General features: G+C 48.4%; 2 protein-coding genes across 4 annotated transcripts; one reads left to right on the top strand and one right to left on the bottom strand.

Moving 5' to 3' along the window:
- Nucleotides 1–622: 622 nt before the first annotated feature.
- On the bottom strand, nt 623–11953 carry CIAPIN1 (cytokine induced apoptosis inhibitor 1). 3 transcript variants are annotated; one of them, XM_073605594.1, is made up of 9 exons: nt 11796–11953; nt 10945–11108; nt 10692–10844; nt 8241–8317; nt 5867–6026; nt 5051–5124; nt 4729–4850; nt 4346–4424; nt 623–791 (listed from the first exon to the last, which is right to left on the bottom strand). In XM_073605594.1, exons 2-9 carry the CDS (start codon nt 11105–11107, stop codon nt 678–680), a joined length of 942 nt encoding a protein of 313 aa, XP_073461695.1. In that variant the 5' UTR covers nt 11108; nt 11796–11953; the 3' UTR covers nt 623–677. The 3 variants fall into 3 exon arrangements, with proteins under 3 accessions (XP_073461695.1, XP_073461696.1, XP_073461697.1); XM_073605595.1 differs by having other exon boundaries at nt 11767–11871; XM_073605596.1 differs by having other exon boundaries at nt 11772–11858.
- COQ9 (coenzyme Q9) lies at nt 11830–20409 on the top strand. The gene is made up of 9 exons (XM_073605598.1): nt 11830–11982; nt 12763–12895; nt 13010–13145; nt 13227–13369; nt 14791–14875; nt 16256–16360; nt 16441–16596; nt 16958–17011; nt 20208–20409. Exons 1-9 carry the CDS (start codon nt 11910–11912, stop codon nt 20241–20243), a joined length of 921 nt encoding a protein of 306 aa, XP_073461699.1. The 5' UTR covers nt 11830–11909; the 3' UTR covers nt 20244–20409.
- The last annotated feature ends 130 nt before the right edge of the window (nt 20410–20539 follow it).

Raw genomic sequence — 20539 nt, forward strand, 5'->3', positions numbered from 1 at the left:
CCATGTAAGATCTCCGTGTGTACTGGGACTGCCTGCTACCAGAGGACTCTGGTACTGAATGAAGGTGTGTCAGGGCCTAATGAGTAACTATATGACCTTTCCACTGCTAGATAACAGGCATGATTACTACACCAACCAATGTAACTGCACTCCGTATGACAGCAGTCCTCGGATTCTGCTTCTGGGTGAGTGGCTTCAACACAGCTGATGAGAGATGATAAAGTATTTCTGGAGAGATAAGAGAACCAGTGACTGGAGAAGAGATTAGAGTCCCCCTGGCTGCAGAAGATAAGGACTGATCTGTGGCGGCTGCCGGTATGTACACAGAATGCAACAGTGTGCTGAAAAAAAGAGGAATATGTCTTCCTGCACATAAACCCTCAGTCATGGAATACCAGCATTGATCCCTGACAATGAATTCTGTAACCCTAACCAATCAATGACCTGCAGATGATCTCTCCCTGCATCCAATCAATACATTGCCCTGACATCACGTGCCAATTTCTCAGCATGAGGAGGAAATGACTGAAGGCACACTATTATGCCATCTCATCAGTGCTGTCACATAACAGGATCATGTGACACATCTGTCACTTTAAATGAAGGCCAGACACAAGAGAGGTGACATTGAATCTTTATTGAACATTATATACACATACACACACAGAGATCGAAAGTCACAATTTGTCTTGGAGCTGGCTGGAATTCAAGAGAATCTTCTCACCCGGTTTGAATGCCGGCATTCCCATATATGGGCAACTGGCACATCGGAATGCGTCTCCGAGATAACACTGGGAAGGAAAACACCTAAAAAATGAGCTACCAATACCCATCATCTGTAAACCACCGACATCTCCTACCCCCAATATATAAACCACCGACATCTCCTACCCCCAATATATAAACCACCGACATCTCCTACCCCCAATACATAAACCACCGACATCTCCTACCCCCAATACATAAACATCTGACATCTCCTACCCCCAATACATAAACATCTGACATCTCCTATCCACTATATACAGTATTTCACAAAAGTGAGTACACCCCTCACATTTTTGTAAATATTTTATTATATCTTTTCATGTGACAACACTGAAGAAATGACACTTTGCTACAATGTAAAGTAGTAAGTGTACAGCTTCTTGTATAACAGTGTAAATTTCCTGTCCCCTCAAAATAACTCAACACACAGCCATTAATGTCTAAACTGCTGGCAACAAAAGTGAGTACACCCCTAAGTGAAAATGTCCAAATTGGGCCCAATTAGCCATTTTCCCTTATTGGTGTCATGTGACTCATTAGTGTTACAAGGTCTCGGGTGTGAATGGGGATCAGGTGTGTTAAATTTGAATTTTATCACTCTCACTCTCTCATACTGGTCACTGGAAGTTCAACATGGCACCTCATGGCAAAGATCTCCCTGAGGATCTGAAAACAAAATTGCTGCTCTACATAAAGATGGCCTAGGCTATAAGAAGATTGCCAAGACCCTGAGCTGCAGCACGGTGGCCAAGACCATACAGCGGTTTAACAGGAGAGGTTCCACTCAGAACAGGCCTCGCAATGGTCAACCAAAGAAGTTGAGTGCATGTGCTCAGCATCATATCCAGAGGTTGTCTTTGGGAAATAGATGTATGAGTGCTGCCAGCATTGCTGCAGAGGTTGAAGGGGTGGGGGGTCAGCCTGTCAGTGCTCAGACCATACGCCACACAATGCATCGGTCTGCATGGCTGTTGTCCCAGAAGGAAGCTTCTTCCAAAGATAATGCACAAGAAAGCCCGCAAACAGCTGAAGACAAGCAGACTAAGGACATGGATTACTGGAACCATGTCCTGTGGTCTGATGACATCAAGATAAACTTATTTGGTTCAGATGGTGTCAAGCGTGTGTGGCGGCAACCAGGTGAGGAGTACAAAGACAAGTGTGTCCTGCCTACATTCAAACATGGTGGTGGGAGTGTCATGGTCTGCCTGGGGCTGCATGAGTGCTGCCAGCACTGGGGAGCTACAGTTCATTGAGGGAACCATAAATGCCAACATGTACTGTGACATACTGAAGCAGAGCATGAACCCCCTCCTTCGGAGACTGGGGAACAGGGCAGTATTCCAACATGATAACGACCCCAAACACATCTCCAAGATGACCACTGCCTTGCTAAAGAAGCAGAGGGTAAAGGTGATGGAATGGCCAAGCATGTCTCTAGACCTAAACACTATTGAGCATCTGTGGGGCATCCTCAAATGGAAGGTGGAGGAGCGCAAGGTCTCTAACTTCCAACAGCTCTGTGATGTCGTCATGGAGGAGTGGAAGAGGACTCCAGTGGCAGCCTGTGAAGCTCTGGTAAACTGCATGCCCAAGAGGGTTAAGGCAGTGCTGGAAAATAATGGTGGCCACATAAAATATTGACACTTTGGGCCCAATTTGGACATTTTCACTTAGGGGCGTACTCACTTTTGTTGCCAGCAGTTTACACATTAATGGCTGTGTGTTCAGTTATTTTGAGGGGACAGCAAATTTACACTGTTATACAAGCTGTACACTCACTACTTTACATTGTAGCAAAGTGTCATTTCTTCAGTGTTGTCACATGAAAAGATATAATAAAATATTTACAAAAATGTGAGGGGTGTACTCACTTTTGTGAAATATTGTATAAACCACTGATGTCAGCTACCAGGGCTTCATCACCTGTCATCTCCTATCCCCCCCCCCCCCATATTGTGTATAGATCCACATTATCTGTCACCTCCTGCTCCTAGCCTTCTAGTAATAAACTTCCCTCCCAAACCTTCTGCCATATACAGTACTGTGCACAAGTTTTAAGCAGGTGTGAAGAAATGCTGTAAAGAATGCTTTCAAAAATAAATCTTAATTTTATAAATTTACAAAATGCAATGTGAGCGCACAGAAAAAAAAAAAATCTAAATCCAATCAATATTTGGTGCGGCTACCCTTTTGCTTTAAGCCAGCATCAATTCCTTTCCTACACATGCACAAAGTGAGGGATTTTGTAGGATTAGTCTCAGGTGTATGAGTAACCAATTATATCAAGCAGGTGCTAATGATCAACAATTTCATATGTGGGTTGAAACAGAAACAGCTGTGTAGGAGGCTTAAACCTGGGTAAGGAACAGCCAAACTCTGCTACCAAAGTGAAGTTGTGGAAGACCGTTTCCTGTCACAGGTTATACACCATGACAAGACTGAGCACAGTACCAAGACGCAAGGTAGTTATGCTGCATCAGCAAGGTTTCTCCTAGGCAAAGATTTCAAAACAGACTAGGGTTTCACAATGTGCTGTTTGAGCTCTTTTGAAGAAGCACAAAGAAAAGGGCAATGTAGAGGATTGTAGACGCAGTGGTCGGCCAAGGAAACAATGCAGCAATAAGGGACTCAAATGTGCACAAAAACATTGGATCTGGGGTGCAGAAAAATGACAGCAGGTGCACTGGACTGATGAATCAAAATGTGAAATATTTGGCTGTAGCAGGAGGCAGTTTGTTGGGGAAGGGCTGAAGAGCGGTACAGTAATAAGTGTCTGAAGGCAACTGTGAAGCATGGTGGAGGTTCCTTGCAAGTTTGGGGCTGCATTTCTGCAAATGGAGTTGGAGTTAGTCAGGATTAATTGTGTCCTCGATGCTGAGAAATACAGGCAGACACTTATCTATCATGTTATACCATCAAGGAGGCATGTGATTGGCCCCAAATTTATTCTGCAGCAGGACAATGACCTCAAACAAACATATAGCCAATGTCATTAAGAACTATCTTCAGCATAAAGAATATCATGGCGTCCTGGAAGTGATGGTTTGGCCCCCCACAGACGCCTGATCTCCACATCATGGAGTCTGTCTGGGATTACATAGAGAGACAGAAGGATTTCCACAGATCTTCTGTGGATGTAGGCAGCCTACATCCACAGAAGATCTGTGGTTAGTTCTCCAAGATGTTTGGAACAAAAGTTCCTTCAAAAACTGTGGAACTATGGAAGTGTACCTAGAAGAATTGATGCTGCTTTGAAGGCAAAAGCTGGTCACCCCAAATATTGATTTGGTTTAGATTTCTCTTCTGTTCATTCACTTTAAATTTTGGTAATTGATGAACATAAACTATTAACACTTCTATTTCTGAAGGCATTCTTCGTTTACAGCATTTTTTTCACAGCTGCCTAAAATGTTTGCAATGAAGTGAGCTGCCAGATCCACATAATCAGTCGTCTCCTATCCCTCTATTAATTACACCCTCCCCCCCAATATAACAATATATATCATACATACACACAAACTCCATCCTCTTGAATAACATCCCAATCATCTTTCAAGAACAACTTCATACTCACATTGCCACATGCTGATGGGGTAGGTGTGGGGGCAGAATTCTTCTTTTTGTCTTCCAGTTCATCTGCTAATCCACATGTGCTGTGTGAGATCAACATCAAATGTTACAAGCTTCGTTACCATCCAATAATCCTAACGAAGGCTGCAACCCCCCCTCAAGACATCAGACCTGGGGGCGGGACCCCTCCTCAACACCCCACACCTGAAGGCGGGACCCCTCCTCAATTCATCAGACATGAGGGTGGGACCTCTCCTCAATTCATCAGACATGAGGGCAGGATCCCTCCTCAACACCTTAGACATAAAGGCAGGATCTGTTATCTACAAATCAATAGGGAAGATTGGGTCTCTGTGGGGGCCCCTGTGCAGAAGGCAGTGTACTTACCAGTTCTTGCAGGCTTTGCGTTTCTTCTCAGCGCCCTCTCCACAGCCCTGGGCTCTCAGTGTGGAGGGGAGGGGCTTCTTCATGTCATCCGGATCCAGAAGATCATCTGAGTCCAAGAGATCCTTAGAGGAGAAGTACCATCATTGCTTGTGTGTCCCATTACAATCTAATCTATGTGTGTCAGTTACAGTTAGTACAGGAGCCTGCTGGGGCTGTATCTTATGTGTGTCAGTTAAAGTTAGTACCAGAGCCTGGTGAGAGTTGTATCTTACGTGTATGAATTAAGTGTATGATTGTAGACAGGACACTCAGTGATACTCACCACTTCTTCATCATTCATATCATTTGCCGACAGCGTCCAGAGTTTCACTGCGGCTGGATCTACAGCCGGCTTCCCTGAGAGAGGAAAGAGAAGAGTCAGACCATCACCTGACATCCACACACAGTCCTCCATGCTGCCTTTATAACACAGAATGAACATGGTGCATGTAAACAGATCGGACTCTGTGGCTCATACATTATCTTCTATCTATGGAATTATGCAGTCCTCTGCAGCCTCCCCTTCTCTCCCCATAATTACAATGCACCATTGCCTGCAGCAAGCCTAGTATAATGTGATTTAATTGTCTGCAGCAAGCCCAGCATAACGTGATCTCATTGCCTGCATGCAAGACTAGCAATGATATGAGTAACCTGTGTGGTTTTCTGTGGCCTCCTCGGGTGTACCCTTTATAATATGATTCCTCTGTGCAGCCTTTTGTTGTCCCCACAGGCATAGTCTTCAAGATAAGAGAGTACCCTGGGCACTGCAGCTTTCTGAGTCCCCCTCTGACAAACCATTCATGATACAATTCCCCTGAGCACTGTGCCCCTCCTTGGATAGACTCTTCATAATAAGACTCCCCAGTGCGGCCTTATGTGACCCCCCGTCAGACAGACCCTTCATGATATGATTCCTCTGTGGCCCCCTTGGATGGGCCTTTCATTATACGATTCCCCTGAGCACTGTGGGCCCCCTCGGACTGAACCTTCATGATACGATTTCCTCATATGGCCCTCTCAGAAGGGCTCTTCATGATATGATTCCCCTGTGGCCCCCTAGGATGGACCCTTCAATTTCTCCCATGTGGTCCCATACCTGTCACAGGGCGTCTGAGAAGTGCCAGTGGTCGGGAAGATCCAACTTCATAATTGGGTTTTGTAGCTCGAATTCTAACGGAGGTCAGGTCAGTCCCAGAGCGGCCGAGCGTTTCCTTCACATGTTGCGTCTGTTCACTTGTCAGGGCTACATTCAGGATCTGCAGAGGAAGTTACATCACTATGGAGGCAGCCAAACACATTCCACACTACAACAATTCCATACCTTGTTGGCCCAGAGAGAGAGAGAAACTAACATTTTTTTATATATCTTTTTATATATAATTAGGATTGTCCCGATACCACTTTTTTAGGACCGAGTACAAGTACCGATACTTTTTTTCAAGTACTCGCCGATACCGATTACCGATACTTTTTTTAAATGTCACGTGACAGTGGGTTTTTTTTTCTTTTTAGGGGGGGGGGGTGAACGGTGTCTGTGTGTTTTTTTTGTTTACATTTTTATTATTTTTTACAATAATATTTTTTTTTTATTATTTATTGCAATATGTGTTGTTTTTTGTTTTTTTTTTAATCAGCCCTGTTGGGGGGCATTGGTGAGATATCAGAGTTCTTAACAGACCCCTGATATCTCCTCCTTGACACAGAGAAAGAGACCGAGGATAGAGATTCCCCAGTCCCTTTCTCTGCAGCCTCAGCTGCACTGAGAATGAATGGAGAGAAGACAGCGGCTCCTCTCCATTCATAAACTGACACATCGTAATCACAGGAGATTACAATGTTTCAGTTATGTAAATGGACAGAGTCAGCTGACTGTCCATTCAAACAGCGTAGAGGGGGGGGACAGAGGAAGAGAGAGGGACAGCAGAACGGAGGGGGACAGAGGAAGAGAGAGGGGGACAGAGGAAGAGAGAGGGGGACAGAGGAAGAGAGAGGGGGACAGAGGAAGAGAGAGGGGGACAGAGGAACGGAGGGGGACAGCGGAATGAAGAGGGACAGCGGAGGGGGACAGAGGAAGAGAGAGGGACGGAGGGGGACAGCGGATCGAAGAGGGACAGCAGAGGGGGACAGAGGAACGAAGAGGGACAGCAGAGGGGGACAGAGGAACGAAGAGGGACAGCGGAACGAAGAGGGACAGCGGAGGGGGACAGAGGAACGAAGAGGGACAGCGGAGGGGGACAGAGGAACGAAGAGGGACAGCGGAGGGGGACAGAGGAACGAAGAGGGACAGCGGAGGGGGACAGAGGAACGAAGAGGGCATGGAGGATGCGGTGAATGTCACTAAGCAGCTGAAAGCCGCGGGGGGGAGAAGCTTGTAACTCCCCCACGCGCCGATCACTGCTGACAGTTTAGGTATCAGCGGAAGCATCAGGAGCATTTGCCCGAGTACAAGTACTTGGGCAAATGCTCGGTATCAGGACAACCCTATATATAAAATTGTATTATATTCAACTTTTTAATATCATGAATTTAAATGAATATGAATTTCCAGCCATTATCGGCTTTCGCACTGAGCAGTTTTTGAAGCGCTTTTGCGGTAAAAAAAAAGCGCAACAAAAAGCTCAAGAAAAACGCATCCCTTTAATTTCTATGCATGTCTTCACACTCATCTGTTGCACTTCCGTTGCATTGCTAAAAACCCCGCTTGCAGCAACCCTTGTGGCGTTTTTTTTAATGCGGTTTTCGAGTCACATGACCTATGAAATATGCACCATAAATGCGGTAAAATTGCATGTGTCTTTCAGCAGCCATTATCGGTAAAAGCTGGTAACCCTGTTTTCTGTCAATAATTCTTGGTGGCCGATATATCGGCGCATCCCTACAACAAACCTCACAAAATGCATTATAAAGTGAATCTGTCTGTTCAGTCCACAGCATGACAGCCTAGCCCCCCCCCCCATCTAACGTGAACACACAGCAGATGCTATGACCACTCCCTCTATGAAGTACCCAGTCAGTGATCACTCCCTCTCTGATCCCTGAATATCAATAACTCGGGCAGAGAAGAACAGCTGTATGTGAATTCTTCTATGCCACTGACCATTTTTGCTCATCTGCATCTCCTTCACAGGATGAATATCTTCCCTTCCAGGCATGTGACTGTCATATTCCCATCTCTTTGGCTAAAATTAAGGATTCTGGTGATGTATGAAGTGTGGACCTTTCTTCACCGGACAGAAATAACCTTTCATACATCATAACGCAGGTGTTGAAAAGGGGTGGAGCTTTGTTACACATAATGGCATTCCACCCCATGGGTAGCAGTGGAAGAATGACACACCATATGTGAGGTTTCAACGTCAATCAGTTATAAAGTATGAGCAACGTACAGTGCCTACCACACAGCCAAGCTCTATACAATGCTAGGTCTACTCCTGGACTCCAGGAAAATTGCCAACCCCATCATCACCTACCTGTGTCACGCTGGTCATTCCAGAAAGGGTGATAGCAGAGGAGAGCTGGGCCGGTGACCGCAGTCGGGCGCCGTGATCTAATGAAGAGACAAAAATCAGCAACACGCATGTATATCGGGGAAGTGACATCACCTGGCCAAAGGAGCAGGCACTCTACTACATGGATGACTCCACTCTACAAATTACAGTGGAAGGAGGCGACAGTGACATCAGGTTTTCATTCTCTCATAAAATTAAAGTAAACTGTGTTGGCTCGAAAACGTCTCCCTTATCATGTCAGAGAGGAAGTGTGCAACGTCAGGCGCAACGTCAGAGAGGAAGTGTGCAACGTCAGGAGCAACGTCAGAGAGGAAGTGTGCAACGTCAGGCGCAACGTCAGAGAGGAAGTGTGCAACGTCAGGAGCAACGTCAGAGAGGAAGTGTGCAACGTCAGGCGCAACGTCAGAGAGGAAGTGTGCAACGTCAGGAGCAACGTCAGAGAGGAAGTGTGCAACGTCAGGCGCAACGTCAGAGAGGAAGTGTGCAACGTCAGGCGCAACGTCAGAGAGGAAGTGTGCAACGTCAGGCGCAACGTCAGAGAGGAAGTGTGCAACGTCAGGCGCAACGTCAGAGAGGAAGTGTGCAACGTCAGGCGCAACGTCAGAGAGGAAGTGTGCAACGTCAGGCGCAACGTCAGAGAGGAAGTGTGCAACGTCAGAGAGGAAGTGTGCAACGTCAGAGAGGAAGTGTGCAACGTCAGAGAGGAAGTGTGCAACGTCAGAGAGGAAGTGTGCAACGTCAGAGAGGAAGTGTGCAACGTCAGAGAGGAAGTGTGCAACGTCAGAGAGGAAGTGTGCAACGTCAGGCGCAACGTCAGAGAGGAAGTGTGCAACGTCAGGCGCAACGTCAGAGAGGAAGTGTGCAACGTCAGGCGCAACGTCAGAGAGGAAGTGTGCAACGTCAGGCGCAACGTCAGAGAGGAAGTGTGCAACGTCAGGCGCAACGTCAGAGAGGAAGTGTGCAACGTCAGGCGCAACGTCAGAGAGGAAGTGTGCAACGTCAGGCGCAACGTCAGAGAGGAAGTGTGCAACGTCAGGCGCAACGTCAGAGAGGAAGTGTGCAACGTCAGGCGCAACGTCAGAGAGGAAGTGTGCAACGTCAGGCGCAACGTCAGAGAGGAAGTGTGCAACGTCAGGCGCAACGTCAGAGAGGAAGTGTGCAACGTCAGGCGCAACGTCAGAGAGGAAGTGTGCAACGTCAGGCGCAACGTCAGAGAGGAAGTGTGCAACGTCAGGCGCAACGTCAGAGAGGAAGTGTGCAACGTCAGGCGCAACGTCAGAGAGGAAGTGTGCAACGTCAGGCGCAACGTCAGAGAGGAAGTGTGCAACGTCAGGCGCAACGTCAGAGAGGAAGTGTGCAACGTCAGGCGCAACGTCAGAGAGGAAGTGTGCACGTCAGGCGCAACGTCAGAGAGGAAGTGTGCACGTCAGGCGCAACGACAGAGAGGAAGTGTGCACGTCAGGCGCAACGACAGAGAGGAAGTGTGCACGTCAGGCGCAACGACAGAGAGGAAGTGTGCAACGTCAGGCGCAACGACAGAGAGGAAGTGTGCAACGTCAGAGAGAAAGTGTGCAACGTCAGGTGCAACGTCAGGCGCAACGTCAGGCGCAACGTCAGAGAGGAAGCGCGCAACGTCAGAGAGGAAGCGCGCAACGTCAGAGAGGAAGCGCGCAACGTCAGAGAGGAAGCGCGCAACGTCAGAGAGGAAGCGCGCAACGTCAGAGAGGAAGCGCGCAACGTCAGAGAGGAAGCGCGCAACGTCAGAGAGGAAGCGCACAACGTCAGGCACAACGTCAGAGAGGAAGCGCGCAATGTCAGAGAGGAAGCGCGCAACTTCAGAGAGGAAGCGCACAACGTCAGGCACAACGTCAGAGAGGAAGCGCGCAACGTCAGAGAGGAAGCGCGCAACGTCAGAGAGGAAGCGCGCAACGTCAGAGAGGAAGCGCGCAACGTCAGGCACAACGTCAGAGAGGAAGCGCGCAATGTCAGAGAGGAAGCGCACAACGTCAGGCGCAACGTCAGAGAGGAAGCGCGCAACGTCAGAGAGGAAGCGCGCAACGTCAGAGAGGAAGCGCGCAACGTCAGAGAGGAAGCGCGCAACGTCAGGCACAACGTCAGAGAGGAAGCGCGCAACGTCAGAGAGGAAGCGCGCAACGTCAGAGAGGAAGCGCGCAACGTCAGAGAGGAAGCGCGCAACGTCAGGCGTGATGTCAGAGAGGCAATGTACAATATGAGGTGAGATGTCAGGCAGGAAGTATGCAGATATTGGAGGGTACAATGACTACACTATGCCTTCTGATATTATCAGGTGACCTGGAAAGTGCACACAACAAGTTATTAGCAAATGGGAGCATCCAACACAACCAACCACAGAGGGAGTAATAATCCCTATACCACAAACCCAAATCTCACCGGCTTGGAGATCCACCGGCTCCTGGATGATCATTGTACCCCCCGGCTTCAGAATTCGAGCTGCTTCCACCAGAATGTCAGAACTGTGAATAGTTGTACTTCCCGGAACTAAACCGAGGAGGATGCCATCAAAGCAGGAATCACGGTGAGCCGCTATAAGGAGAGGATGTGATCAGTACACCGGAGAAGAGGGGACATCTTTTTATCATATGCGAGAGGTACCATCAGAGGAGAGGATTATAGTAAAACTTACACATCAACAGGCGTTCCACATTCTCTACAGAAACCTTCCCATCTGGGGCCACTGCGGTCTGCACTTGTGCTACAAGTTCCTGAAGACTCTCTATGGAGGAGGAGCCATCCCATGTTACTGCCACATGTTGACCAGGTGACACGGAGTCACCTAAACTGCCCATCCTACATCAGATGAGAGAGATGTACATTATTTACTCACACATTGTACATTCTATATACATTATTGAGTACAGAGCCTATCTGGCCAGTGATTCTGAACTGGGCAGTTGGGCTCTGGGCTTGGGACAATGGGCGGGCTCGGGGCTCGGGTCGACGGGCGGGCTCTGGGGCTCGGGTCGACGGGCGGGCTCGGGTCATCGGGCTCGGGTCGACGGCGGGTCATCGGGCTCGGGACGATAGGCAAGCCGTTGGGCTCTGGGCTCGGGTCGACATGCGGGCTCTGCACTCGGGTTGACAGGCGGGCACTGGGCTTGGGTCGACATCGGGCTCGGGACGATAGGCAGGTCGTTGGGCTCTGGTCGACGGGTGGGCACTGGGCTCGGGACGATAGGCGGACCGTTGGGCTCGGGACGATGGGTGGGCTATCGGGCTCGGGACGACGGGCGGACCGTTGGGCTTGGGGTGGTCAGTTGCTCTCAGAATAGAGAGCGAATTTCCCAAAATAGTGAGATATGGAGGAATGCTGATACTAATAATCCCCTCAGTGTATACATACAGATGACTCAGTATATACCTCACAGCTGTGTATGGGGGAGGAGGGGTAGTTATGTGATTGGTTGCTATGGGAAACAACCCCTCTAGTAGTGATCACATGACATACCTTACCCCTTAGGACGCTCTGCGACTCACCTGCAGCTCCTCTCCGAATACTTCCGGTTCCGATCCTTCTCGCTCTCTCTCCCGGAAACGACGTCTTCTCGCTGAATCCTTCAGAAGACACGCCCCCTCCCGGCTACTACCACTATGGCGGCTCTCCGGGCTTTGAGAGCAGCGAGCGGGGCGGGGCTTCTACTGCTGAGGGGCCGCCCAGGAGCGGGTGAGGATAGGGAGAGGGTACGGTGACACGGAGGACGCTCGCCAGGAAGTGTCGGCAATGAATGACGTCACCACTCACCCCTAAATGACCCCCAACTTTACTGAGCCCCCCAACTGACCTCAGTTCTCCTCTCTCACCCTCCTTCTACTGTATATACCCCCATTATACTCCACCAAATATACCCCTATTACCCTTCTCTACCAGATTTATTCCCCCACCCTCTCTGCCTCTACCAGATATACCCCCATTATACTTCACCCTCCTCCTCTACTAAATATACCCCCATTAACTGCCCTCCACCTCTATGATGGGCACAGTGAGGCTGCGTTTGATGGGCACAGTGAGGCTGCAATTGTTTGGGGGGGGTTTCAGTATTTTTCAGTTTGTTTGCGCCCTCCCCAAAAAAAATTTTGAGCACCAGCCACCACTGGTCTGCATTACCCCCGTCCACCTCTACCAAAAGTACCCGCACCCCTCCTCCTCTTCCAAATATACCCCCACTCCCTCCACCTCCACTAAATATCACATCCCCACCCCCATTTTACTCCACCCTCCTCCTGTACCACCTATACCCGCCACCCCCTCAACCTCTACCAAATTTACCCCGCATTACCCCCCTCCACCAAAAATATACCCCATTACCCCCCCCCAATTCAACCTCTACCCCAGATACCACCATTACTCCTCTGCACTTCTACCTAATATACCCCGCCACCCCCCTCCCCCTCTTCCGTCTTATTTTTTCTGATTGGCTGTCTTCTCCTTCCTTTTACCTTCCAGGCCTGGCAGTGTGCTCAGCGCGCCACTTGTGGGTTTCGCCCCTCAGATATGAGGATCAGAAGACGCCTCCGCCATCATTTGATCACACTGACTCCGTTCACAAGGCTGAAGAGGAGAGCTCCCCGCCTCCCAGGTAGGGTCCAATCACCCCTTTCCTGTGTCCAGATAGATTGCTATCTCTTCTGGCTAGGCTTCTTCACTTCTTCTCAGTCTGGTCACATGAGGTCCCCATCCTGTCCTTCTTTAGGTATACAGACCAAGGCGGAGACGAGTCCGAAGGCTACGAGAGCGAGGAGCAGCTGCAGCAACGCATTCTATCTGCAGCGGTGGCTTTTGTACCGCAGTATGGGTGGAGCAATGAGGCCATTGCTGAAGGCGCCAAGGTAATCCGTTGTTTTGTGCTCCGCTCACTTTTCATTTTGTAGTGCCGGAGCTTTGTGTAACCCGAGTTCCCCTCTGCGCAGGCTCTGGACCTATCTGTGGCTGCAGCGGGAATGTTCGAGAACGGCGGGAGTGAGCTTGTCCTGCACTTTGTGTCCGATTGCAACGCCAGACTGGTCCAACTGCTGGAGGAGGAGCACAAACTGGTGCAACTGAACAACGCTGAGTGAGTGCCCCCTACAGGACGTTCACTATATACCGGTCACACCATGTACAGGACACTCGCTATATACAGGTCACACCATGTACAGGACACTCGCTATATACAGGTTACACCACGTACACAACGCTCACTATATACAGGTCACACCACGTACACAACCCTCACTATATACAGGTCACACCACGTACACAACCCTCACTATATACAGGTCACACCACGTACACAACCCTCACTATATACAGGTCACACCACGTACACAACCCCCAATATATACAGGTCACACCACGTACACAACCCTCACTATATTCAGGTCACACCACGTACACAACCCTCACTATATACAGGTCACACCACGTACACAACCCTCACTATATTCAGGTCACACCACGTACACAACCCTCACTATATACAGGTCACACCACGTACACAACCCTCACTATATACAGGTCACACCACGTACACAACCCTCACTATATACAGTTCACACCACATACACAATGCTCACTATATACTGGTCAGACCACGTACACAACCCTCACTATATACAGTTCACACCACGTACACAATGCTCACTATATACAGGTCACACCACGTACACAACCCTCACTATATACAGGTCACACCATGTACACAACCCCCAATATATACAGGTCACACCACGTACACAACCCTCACTATATACAGGTCACACCACGTACACAACCCTCACTATATACAGGTCACACCACGTACACAACCCTCACTATATACAGGTCACACCACGCACACAACCCTCACTATATACAGGTCACACCACGTAAACAACCCTCACTATATACAGGTCACACCACGTACACAACCCTCACTATATACAGGACACACCACGTACACAACCCTCACTATATACAGGTCACACCACGTACACAACCCTCACTATATACAGGTCACACCATGTACACAACCCCCAATATATACAGGTCACACCACGTACACAACCCTTACTATGTACAGGTCACACCACGTACAGGACACTTGCTATATGCAGGTCACACCACATACAGGACGCTCGCTATATACAGGTCTCACTATATACAGGTCACACCATGTACAGGACACTCACTATATAAAGGTCATACCATGTACAGGACACTCACTATATACAGGTCATACCATCTACAGGACACTCGCTATATACAGGTCTCACCATCCCCACGACACTCCCTATATAAAGGTCTCGCCAGCTACAGGACACTCACTATATGCAGGTCACACCATGTACAGAACGCTCGCTATATACAGGTCACACCATGTACAATGGGATGTCGCTGTGTGTTGAGGAAGGAAAATCTACCATTAATGTAGAGTGGAGGGTCGGATGTTTTGTCTCCTGGAGTTTAAAGAATTTTTACATCTTGGTAACTGTCTTCTCATTTCCTTTGTTTCAGGAAGAAACCAAAAGCTGATTTCATAAGAGACGCTTTGGAAGCTCGTCTGAGGATGCTCATCCCCTATATTGGACAATGGCCTCAGGTACAGGGGACAAGTCTGCCCCACTCGGTGGAGGGAGGTGTGGGGGGGGTCCCCTTCAGAGTATGTAGAGCGGGGATCAGCAACCCGTAGATCGTGGTCTACCAGTAGATCGCAGCCAGGTGACTGGTAGATCGCGGTCTGGGCTTGCTGACCCACTATTCCAAAACATCAAAGAGAGTGCAACGCAGAGGGACTACTTGTAAAGTTGGAGCTGTAGTAGGGAGCAAGAGCCGCATAAGCCAGTGCCTCCTCTGTAGTGCTGGCTCCTGTCCCATGCGGAGTGATAGCAAGTGCACTACACCTCTTGTTCCAGATAGCGGTCTCCAGAGTGGTGCCAGCAGCAGGAAAAAGGAGCTCTTCAGGTCAGTGTGAAGGAATACACGGGGAATAATAGTATAGGGTACTTTTACACTGATGTGCTGCAGTTTTCCCACACTGTGAGTCCAGTACAGTGTACCTGCAGCTTTCCTGCAGGTTTGCTGCGCTTAGCCATAGATTTCTATTATATCCTGCGGTTTTGGTCAACTTTCTGAATGCAGGAGTTTTGGTGCGCTTTCAGAAAGTGCACAACACTTGCAGGATATAATAGAAGTCTATAGAGTAGCGCAGGAAAGTTGTAGATGCACTGCGCTGCACCTGGGGTGCAGGTAAACCGCAGCACATTTACATTTGTAGTGTGGTAAAACCCCATAGATAAGATGTGTGTTTTTTTTTTTTTTTTTTTACCACCCCCGCCCTAACAGCACCCCCTTTATCTTTGGTGGCCAGGGGTGTACACATGCCCCTGCAAGAGTTATACGCCCTATCATGGTTGATGCTTGTATCACCTGTCAAGCATGACCCATTCAAATGAATGAGACCACTCTGCAAATGCCCTGCAACCTTGTGCAGTACAGCAAACAAGGGGTTAAAGCATGCAGCATTGTGTTGCTTTCTCACCACCTATTTTAACCCCTTGGACCGAGCAGAAGCATGCAGTTGCTGGGCGCTTGTAGCGTGGCCTTATTTACTTGAATGGGTCACTACTGGCAGGAAGTAGCACCAACCATAAGCAACAGGGGGCTTAATTCCTGCTGCGGCACGTGTACAACTTTGGATGCTGCATCAGCAGGTAAAGGGGGTAGGGATTGGGGGCCGTAAAACTGCGACTCAACCGCAGGGTTTGGCTAGCGGGTGAGAGAGGTCACCTTTGGATAGCGGGTGAGAGGTTGCCTTTGGAGAACATACGAGAGGTTGTTCTTGGATTAACGGGTGAGAAGGCATCTCTAGATAACAGGGCAGAGGATGTCCTTGAATAACGGGTCAGAGGGTGGCTTTGGAAGGGTGTCCTGCTCAGTAGGAGTGACGTTACATGTGGTAATTGCTGAATCTCTCTTCCAGGCATTGGGAATTCTTCTCTTACCACAAAATATTCCTACCAGCTTAAAGCTACTGACCACCATGGTGGATGACATCTGGCATTATGCTGGCGACCAGTCTACAGATGTGAGTGCACCATTGAGTAGTAAAGGGGGAGTTCAGAGATACAGTATTGTTATTTGACTGGCTGGGCGTTTGTTCCATAGGTCAGCTGGTACACACGCAGGGCAGTTCTTGCAGGCATTTATAACACCACAGAGCTGGTCATGATGCAAGACAATTCTCCAGACTTCGAGGATACCTGGAACTTCCTGCAAAACCGCATATCTGATGCCATGACTGCTGGCAATTCTATGAAACAGGTACAGAGAAATCGTCTGCTTTCACAGGCTTTCCATAGATTTGTCTTATAGGCGGTGAGCTAACACAGCCCTCCCACTAACACCCACAGATACCTCGTCCATGTACTGGATGATGCATGTCCTGCTTTAGGCTGGATTCACATCTATGCATTTTTAGTGCTTTTTTGCATATTTGCACTACATAACATGTTCCATAGGAAACCATGTTAAATGGACTGTAGTGCAAATCTGCAAAAAGCACTAAAAATGCATAGATGTGAATCCAGCCTTACTCAGCAGATATTAGCTATATAGAGAATACATCTTATAGAAAGAGAACCAATTTCAGAGGAGAATTGTCATATTTGTAATGTCTTTGTAGGTGTCCTCCACGGGGGAAGCTGTCATTCAGGGGCTGATGGGAGCTGCTGTTACGGTGAGTACTGTCAGGCTTAGAGCGAATACTGGTGAATAATTTGTATTTGGTGAATAAATAACTAAAAATACAAGGGGTCTTCAAAAAGTTTCCACACTTTTTTTTTTTTTTTTATATTTAACCATTTCCAGCCAGCTGTATAGTAAAATGACTGCGGAGCAGTGCGGCTTTTGTTTTGGGACGACGTCATATGAAGGTGCCCGGGTTAGCCGCGATCCTGGGACATGGCACGAGTCTGATCACATGGGTAAAGAGCCAAGGCTCTTTCCCGAGATCGGCTGTGTCCAATCACAGCTGATCACATGTAAACAAGGAAGTGCCGTTTATCGGCCCCCCTCTCTTCACACTGACAGAGTGTGAAGTGAGGAGAGCCGATCACAGGTCTTTTTTCGTTTTTTTTTTTTTTTTTCTTAGCAAGAAATAAAAAGCTCCGCGGCGATTAAATACCACTAAAAGGAAGCTCTATTTGTGTGAAGAAAATGATAAAAAAATTCATTTGGGTACAGTGTTGCATTACCGCGCAATTGTCATTCAAACTGCGACAGCACTGAAAATTGGCCTGGGCAGGAAGGGGGTGAAAGTGCCCAGTACTGAAGTGGTTTATAGAGTTTAAATAAGTGCAGGAACTTTTAGAAGAACCCTCCTCGTATATATGTTTCTTTATTGTACATCATGGGACACAGAGCATCTTCCTATCCACGAAGATAAGATTGATGGGGTGATTGGACACTGGAAACGAAATCCCATCCTGGGCATAGCCCCTCCCCTAGGTCTAGGTTTCAGTTTTGTTTGCTATTCTCTTAGGTGATGATCATGTCTGTGTCAACTCTGGATGAAAAGTAGCTAGCTTCATAATGGTTCTATCTGGGATTAGGAGACTAGCTTTTTCTGGAACCCTTTTGTAATGCTACTGTTCAGCACTCAAAGGAATGATACCTGGACATGCGTGGACAGCCTTTAGCATTTGCAGTTGGCACTGGACCCTGCACAATGATATATTGCCTTGAGGACCAGTAGGGTGTTATGCAGGTCTAAGGCATAGACACCAGCTGGAGAGCTGAGCCCCCGAAGGACTTTAGTGACAGAGCTCACCATGATAGATGAAGTTAGTACCCCCTCGCGTTCCTTTGGCATGGACTGGTTAGTGCCTGGGGTAGTTCCTGCTGATGATTCATCCTTTTAAAGATTTTTTTTTTTTTTTTTTTTTTTTTTTTGAGGTAAGAGCAGGTCTCTAACCCCCTGGCTCATAGACAGGTTCCGGTCCAGGCCACGCGGCAGGCAGAGCAAGCCAGCACAACCTGCACTGCCACCCTCTGACCACCAGAGGGTGTCCACTCCCCTTCTAATAGTAGCACATCTCCCTCCCCTCACTGTGGTTGTGTGTGAGGGAGGAGAGCAGGGCTGGGAACAGAATCTCATATGGAACACTGGCGAGACCCTGTCTACCCCCCCCATGAAGTGACAGGCTGCACCCCGAACACTCCACCACCCCACCCTTGAGATGACAAGTTGCAACGCAACCACCTTCACCACCCCCCTTCCCCTGGGTTGACATCTGTGCATCCAGTCCCTAGTACTGGGGAGGTTGGGGACCACTGTGGTAGAGCACGCTGGACCTTTAGGCACCAAACCTCTGTCGTCCAACTATGTAAGGACACCACTTGGTCTTCAGTTCATACTTTCTCCAAATTTTACTAAGTGGAGGTCCAATCTTCTGTGGATGCAGCTTTCAGCTGCAAGGTTTTTGTAGGGGCACTCTAAACCTGGGGTCTTTTAAAGAGGTTGTATATTTCAAAAAAGAAACAAAAAAAAAAAAACATGTAAGACAAAGGCATAATGAGCTAGGATGCATCGCATCCTAGCTCATTATGAAATACTTACCTTAGGACGAAGCCTTACACCGCTGAAATGGCTGACATCTTTCCTGGAGTTACTTCTGGGTTTGCGAGCTCTGGCACTGTAAGTGGCCGGAGCCACGATGATATCACTCCCGCACATTTGCGAGGGAGACGCCGTTCACGGCACAGGGCTCGGAAGGAACGGCACCAGAGGCCGTTCCTTCAGAGCTCATGTGCCAGTGACGTAGCCAGTAGCATGTATAGTAAATATCTCCTAAACCGTACATGTTTAGGAGAGATTTACACTACCTATAGGTAAGCCTTTATTATAGGCTTACCTATAGGTAAATGTCAGCAGAAAAAGTTTACTTCCTCTTTAACCCCTGTTGTTATTGGACTTGCTTGGGGACTTCCTATGGTGTATAAATAAGTTGCCTGTACGCCTTAAAAGAAAAGTATGGACTCCCCCATTCCACCCCCCGAATCATACTTGCCAAGGTGGATGCAGCACCAGTCTGATGCCGTCTCTTACACTGAGAACTAAGTGATCAAATACTGCGCCGATCGCTCAGTTCTCAGGGCTCCCTGAGCAGAGAGCTGGTGACTGTCAGTCACCACTCTCTGCTCTGACCCATTCCTCCCTTCGCGCTGAGCTGTGAAGGGGGTGGGAGCAGCCGGCTCAGGCTCTCAGCGACTCGCTGAGATGTTGAGCGGAGGGCCGGTCCAGTCATGTTGGCAGATCCCGACTTCATTGTCACGATCTAGCCGAATCCTGGACCGGCTCTGTGACGTCATCTCAGAGTGGGCTTCAGCCCGCCGTTAGCTCAAAACCGGTCACAGGAGTGCAGAACGAACTGTACTCCTGTGATCCACAGGAGGAGTACATTCAAACGAGCTTTGGCTGTACTTCTCTAATTTTAGAGAAATTTTGACCTACCTGTAAGTTCCAAATCTTGAGTACAGCATAGGACATTCTATTCCTGTGTTGCTCTGCATTGCCTAGTACAAAACTTAGGACTTGCGGAGGTTGGTAGGGTTATGGACGCCCAAGAAGGAAAAGGGGGGGGGGGGGGGTTGTAATGTTTTTAAATGCTTGCCAGTGTCCAATCACCTGGAGGTACATGCCTATAACCCAGTGTGTATGAATATTCTGCCGGTGTCCTGTCCTCCAACATATGAAATTTACAGGCAAGTCAGAATTCCTCTATTCTTTTTCTCCTTTGGCCATTGATATTAAAACAACTTCTCTTATTAAAAACTGCCAGCTATCCAATGTAATCCTGCATTGTCTCATTTATATGAAATATCTTTCACATCTGAACCGGTGCCAGCTCTCACGAACTCTTTTTCTTTTCCAGTTGAAGAATCTGACAGGACTGAACCAGCGGCGGTGAATTCTGCGCTCCGCTTACATTAGAATCTGATGGGACTGAACCAGCAGCGGTGAATTCTGCACTCCGCTCACATTAGATCCTGATGGGACTGAACCAGCAGTGTTTTCTGCGCTCTGCTCACCTTAGCAATGTTTGCACCTTACTATTAAATCTTTGTATGCTGCTATCCGGCCAGTGACTGTTTTACTTCTCGGGTGAAGATTCTCTGTCCTCACATGATGGCGCTTCTTGCTAATAGAACATAATTCAGGAAGGAAATGCTGGTAACATACTTCCTGCCCCCTGGGTGGGGACAC

This window comes from Aquarana catesbeiana, linkage group LG11 (genome assembly GCF_042186555.1).
Source record: "Aquarana catesbeiana isolate 2022-GZ linkage group LG11, ASM4218655v1, whole genome shotgun sequence".
In the NCBI taxonomy this organism is placed as follows: Eukaryota; Metazoa; Chordata; class Amphibia; order Anura; family Ranidae; genus Aquarana; species Aquarana catesbeiana.